This window comes from Miscanthus floridulus, chromosome 15 (assembly GCF_019320115.1).
Source record: "Miscanthus floridulus cultivar M001 chromosome 15, ASM1932011v1, whole genome shotgun sequence".
Lineage (NCBI taxonomy): Eukaryota > Viridiplantae > Streptophyta > Magnoliopsida > Poales > Poaceae > Miscanthus > Miscanthus floridulus.
The window spans coordinates 6,646,446-6,650,607 of NC_089594.1; the positions used below are offsets into that span (position 1 = coordinate 6,646,446).

Sequence of the window (4,162 nt, forward strand, 5' to 3'; positions counted from 1 at the left end):
AAGGGCGGAAGGCGCAGTCTCCACCGCCCAGCCAATGCTTCCAGTCCATACGAGGGTCGGTCAGGTGGCCGAGCGCCGGCGGCTGGCCTCTGATCCAGTTTCCCCTCGCGCGGCCATCACCTGCGCCGGTCCACCACCGCGCGCACCAGTGGCCGCCGTCCCTGACCGTGACCTGGGCACCTGGCCATCCCCCGCCTCGTCGGAGCTTCCAGGTCGCGGCTTATCGTGGTAAATAAGCTCTCTTCCCTCGTAGTCGTAGAGGCCTTCTTGTTTTGAGCCCGCAGGGCAAAATGATGTGAAAATGCAGCAATTTATCAGTCTAGCTACTTTGCGATCTGTCAAATTCTCGTTCATTCCTATCCATGGTTCCTACCCATGTATTCAGTTGAGCACAATGTCAAATTTTGATTTTTTTTATATATCAAATGGGCCTGCAATTGTGTTTGTATATATCAAATTAGCCGAAGTGCCAAACCAAAGACCTACACGCTTTACTTGGTTACGTACATACTTACATAGATTGGTTGCTTGTTTTAATTATGCCAGCCACTTGGCCAAAACCCCAACGCTGGTCAGGTCAGCGTATTCCCTGCCAATTGTTCTTCGAGTTCCAATGCATTGCATAAAAAAAAAACTGGACCTGCGAGAGTATGACCACCCCCAGGCATTGCATTAAGAAGAAGACCTTCTCACGCAGGCCCAGAAAACCCCCGAACCCCTGCCCCACCCTTACACAGTGGCACCGTCGCCCTATGAGAGCGGGCCGGTCCTTAGACCTGTGCCTTGTCATGGGACAGACGAGGGGATTTTTTTAACCCCAGCCTGAAATTCGCTCCCACGGGGAGTCGAACCCAGGACCTGAGGAGTGCCGCCGGGACGCTCTAACCAGTTGGACTAGAGGCCCTTTGGCCCAATGCATTGCATTGCATAATGACATTGACCCCAACGTTTGTCACTTCCTACCTAGTAAATATGAATATGAATAATCCAAGGGGACAACTCCAAAGGGAACACACTGAACATTCCCATAGTATTCGGTTCAATGCGGACCACTCAACCTGTGAGACTTTGTGTTTACCATGAATCATTCTAAGCGTCGCATTGTCCTGGTGTGTAAAGTTAAAGCTAGTTATCTTGTTCTTATCTGTCCATCCATGGTGTAAAATGCAGTTCTATAAATGTAGCAGCCCCTCAACTAGAGAAGTTACTCCAGCTAACACCGGAACACTAGTTACTACGTGCGTGAGTATACCGAGCGAGCCTCAGGATATCAGAGAATGGCGTGTATGCCTTCTGTGCAGGATCAGGTGCGGCTTGTCCCGGCTCTGTATCAGTGTGCAACACATGTAAGCGAGGGATCCATCGGAAAGACTAACGATAGTCTTAGTGAGATAAAAAGGCTCTCCTCCATAGTTGATGGCCCGCTGCAGCGTCTGTCCCAGATTATGGCTGACAGCCTAGCTCGCCGTCTTCTCTTGTCTTGTGAGGGCCTTACTGGTTCCCTCATTCATCCATCTGACTACTTTGAGCAGTCGAGCATTCAGTCTGCTCGCTATAACTTTGCTAGCCTCAGTCCCTACCTCAAAACTGGCTTTGCTACTATCAACCAGGCCATCCTTGAAGCAATGGAGGTTGAAAAGGTCATGTACTTTGGATATTCTTGCCAATGCAAATATCCTTGCTATACAGTCTTTTCTCTATCTTAGCTTGTATTGCTCTATTTTGTGCTAAAATTTAAGTAAAAACTTGTATGTGTCCTGCTTCAGTGTCAAAACTGTTTCTTGCTTGCTTTCTCATATAGCTGATCTAATATCAACACTTTATCAAAAGATATATCTTTTTCTCCAATACATCATAGTCAAAACCCACTTTGATGCAGTTTCCATAAACTCTTGAAACTTTGATATGCTAATATATGAAGAAATTGAAGTTTCAATATCTACAGAAAGACCACTACACTACAATTAATTTGGCCTGAGATTTCGTTTTAGTCCTTTTAGAGTACCAGATGCCATGCTATGTCCCAATGATTTATTAAAGATATTTGAATTACCATTATACTAGCATCTTTCTTGACTCTATCTATGTATCCAAACCATGGTGTATAGTTATATCACATGTTCAAATAACTTTATAGATTTTCTAAAAAGTTACATGTCACCGCCACCCACGATTCAAATTTTATTTGTGGCTAGCGAGTAGTACTTTATGATAAAGTAGTTTTTATCAAGACTACATACATACCTATGAGCTTCTGATGACAATTGTATTTCAGGTTGTCCACATTATCGACTTGTCCTGCTCAGCCTCCCACCCACGTCAGTGGCTCAAGCTCCTTCATGGCTTCCATGGGCGTCCAGGGGGGCCACCTGAAGTACGCCTTACAGTTGTCCATGATGACAATGACTTTCTGGCCAACATGAAGGCATTGCTATCTAAGGAAGCTGATATGCTCAAAATCCCATTCCAGTTTAATGATGTAAATGGCAGGCTTGAGACCTTGGACTTCAGTAACCTCCGTGATGTCCTAGGGATAAAATATGGTGAGGCGATTGCGATCAGCTGTTCTCTACAGATGCATCGCCTGCTCGTGGTTGATGACAATGTCAGCTGTACTGCTATTGATCAGCTCCAGAAAATGGCAAATGCTGCGCAGCTTAAGCAGATGGCTAGCTCAGTGTACAGCCCAGCCTCCATACTGAACTATCCACGAACACCGTCCCCTCTTTTGTTGGCAAGCTTCCTCAATGCCATCCATACGCTCAAACCAAACATCATGCTGGTGATGGAGCAAGATGCAAACCACAACGCCTTGTTGTTCTCCGACCGGTTTGTTGAGGCACTTAACTATTATGCAGCCCTCTTTGACAGCTTCAATGCAATGGCTGCTGCCAACTCGCAATGGGCCAATGAGCGGACGCAGGTAGAAAGGATGATCTTGGGGGAAGAGATCAAGAACATATTACTGTGTGAAGGAGTCAATCGGCACGAGCGGCATGAGAGGCTGAGCCAGTGGGAAATGTACATGGATGCATCAGGGTTTCACCATGTTCCGCTGAGCTTCGATGCCATTAGGGAGTGTGAACTGAAGCTCCTGAGCTTCGGGTTGAATGGATGTCAGTACCAGGTTGAAAGTGATAGCCTTTTGTTGGGATGGAGTTCCACACGTCTCTACTCTATATCGGCATGGAGGCCAAAGAAAGGCTCAACCTCTGGGAGCAGAGAGCATATGTTAGTTCAGCGTCAAATGGTATGGCCACACAGTTAGGCCTATCTGTTGATAGTGATTTCTTTCTCCATTTTGCTGGTGCTGTGGAGGATATGTCTAGCAGTTCTATGCTCTAGCTGATCGATCCTCTGTGACGATCTCTTTTCTTTCTTTTAGAATAGCGAGAACCATTTCGTGTGAAGCATAGTGATGTGTAGATGAAAATATTGTAACCGAGCTGACCAACTTTTTTGTTTTTTAGCCCTTTTTTTGAAAAATTTTCACAAATATGCCCCTGGAGGTATGATTTCAAAATCTTGACCCTTAGCTCGGCGCCATCGTTGGTGGCGCCGAGCTTACATGTCTCGGCGCCATAGATTCTGGCGCCTAGGTCTTGGGCTCGACGCAGACGTGGCGATGATTTGGCAAGCAGCGGGGCGCCGTAGATCCTGGTGCCGAGCTCGGCGCCGTAGATCTTGGCGGCGAGATCGGCGCCGTAGATATTGGCGGCGAGCTTGGCGCCAAGATCTACGGCGCCGAGCTCGGCGCCAGGATCTATAGCGCTGAGGTGGTGTTTTAACCCAGCCCCCATCCTTCCTGCTCGAGCCTTCTTCCTCTTCTTTCTCCTTCCTCTCGGGTTTTTTCTCTCCCCACTTCGCTCTACCTCACGAATCGGCATATTAGACCTTGGAAACTTTGATTTGACCTGTAGATCTTTGAGAGCAAGGTATCCTCGCTCCCTCCTAGTTTTTTTACATCGATTCGGTATATATTAGTCGGATTTTTCAACTTAAGAATCCTCATTACTTAGGGCTTCATGTAATTTTAATATTTATATTATACAACTGTAGGATGCCAAGGCGTGGAAAAGATAGCAAACTAAGGTAACCTCATCGAACGTTGTTACGATATGGGTTCATTGTTGTGGATTAAATGGGAAACCCTAGGTGTAGA

The 4,162-nt window shown here is 46.6% G+C and overlaps 1 protein-coding gene across 2 annotated transcripts in view; it reads left to right on the forward strand.

Moving 5' to 3' along the window:
* LOC136509332 (scarecrow-like protein 3) overlaps positions 1 to 3,471 on the forward strand; it is a 3,547-nt gene extending 76 nt beyond the window's left edge. The window contains exons 1-2 of one of the 2 annotated variants that reach the window (XR_010772311.1): positions 1 to 228; positions 2,276 to 2,415. The exon at positions 1 to 228 is cut by the window's left edge and continues 76 nt beyond it. Coding sequence is in view for 1 of the 2 variants with exons in the window: in XM_066504158.1 (XP_066360255.1) it covers positions 1,278 to 1,640; positions 2,276 to 3,268 (1,356 nt within the window). In the remaining variant the exon portion in view is untranslated. Of the gene's footprint in view, positions 229 to 1,277; positions 1,641 to 2,275 lie in introns of those variants that run through there. The other variant, XM_066504158.1, reaches the window with a different exon arrangement.
* The last annotated feature ends 691 nt before the right edge of the window (positions 3,472 to 4,162 follow it).